The sequence below is a fragment of the Silene latifolia genome, chromosome Y (genome assembly GCF_048544455.1).
Source record: "Silene latifolia isolate original U9 population chromosome Y, ASM4854445v1, whole genome shotgun sequence".
In the NCBI taxonomy this organism is placed as follows: domain Eukaryota; kingdom Viridiplantae; phylum Streptophyta; class Magnoliopsida; order Caryophyllales; family Caryophyllaceae; genus Silene; species Silene latifolia.
The window spans coordinates 385,613,611-385,614,831 of NC_133538.1; the positions used below are offsets into that span (position 1 = coordinate 385,613,611).

At 40.8% G+C, this 1,221-nt stretch overlaps 1 protein-coding gene across 1 annotated transcript; it reads right to left on the bottom strand.

Moving 5' to 3' along the window:
* Positions 1–292: 292 nt before the first annotated feature.
* LOC141632008 (uncharacterized) lies at positions 293–835 on the bottom strand. The gene has a single exon (XM_074444604.1). It carries the CDS (start codon positions 833–835, stop codon positions 293–295), a length of 543 nt encoding a protein of 180 aa, XP_074300705.1.
* Between the last annotated feature and the right edge of the window lie 386 nt (positions 836–1,221).

Genomic DNA, 1,221 nt, shown 5'->3' on the forward strand with positions numbered 1-1,221 from the left:
GGATTCTTCCCTAGCTTGTCAAATCCTTCCTTTTTGGAACTTCCTATCATGGGGTGGCGCTCCATAGGCTTTCTAGCCTAGGCAAAAGCGTCCCCGCACTTGATTTCTACATCCTATACACTTGAAACACTATTAGAAACCCTCTCTCACTTGCTCTCATGTCAAAAATATGTTAAATACAAGTCATAAAATGCAATGCAAAAACTAAAATGAATGAATTCAAATGAATGCAAGTTAAGAGGTTAGTATATTTACAAATGGTGGCTTAGGCAAGACTCCACCAAACTCTCCTTCAATTCAATACTTTGTCAAGGTGGGAGGGTTCTAGGTGGATTATCTCAACCTCTCCTATGAAAGCACCTTCATAATACGGCTTTATCCTTTGGCCATTGATTTTGAATCTATCACCTTTTTCCGACATTATCTCGAAATCGCCATATTTCCCAACATCGGTGATCACAAAAGGGCCCGACCACCGTGAGTTTAGCTTTAAAACGAAGAGTCTATACCTAGAGTTAAATAAGAGGACTCTATCTCCCTTATACAAGGCCTTTTTCTTGATCCTCTTGTCATAGAGCATTTCTGTGTGGTCCTTATAGATCTTCGCATTCTCGTATGAGTGAAGTCGGAATTCCTCGAACTCTTGGATTTGCAAAATCCTTTTCTCCCCAGTTAACTTGAGATCAAGATTTAGAGCTTTGATTGTCCAAAAGGCTTTGTATTCTAGCTCAATGGACAAGTGGCATGCCTTGCCATAAACCAACTTGTAGGGTGATGTTCCTATGGGTGTCTTATAGGCCGTGCTATAAGCCCAAAGTGAGTCGTCAAGCTTCATGCTCCAATATTACGAGTCTTGTTAACCACCTTCTCAAGAATTTGCTTGATCTCTCTATTTGAAACTTCAACTTGACCGCTCGTTTGGGGATGATACCCCAAGCCGGTTCTATGTTGAACTCCGGATTTTGTCAAGAGGGATGCAAGTTTCTTCTCATGGAAATGTGTCCCACCACCACTTATTAGGGCTATGGAACTACAAATCTTGGGAATATTATATTTTTCAAGAGTTTAGTTACTGCATTTACATCATCGGTGAGGGTAGCAATTGCTTATATCCATTTGGATACGTAGTCAACGGCAACGAGAATGTACTTATTGCCTTGGGAGGATACGAATGAGCCTTAGTAGTCGATCCCCCATACATCAAAGATTTCAACTTCCAAT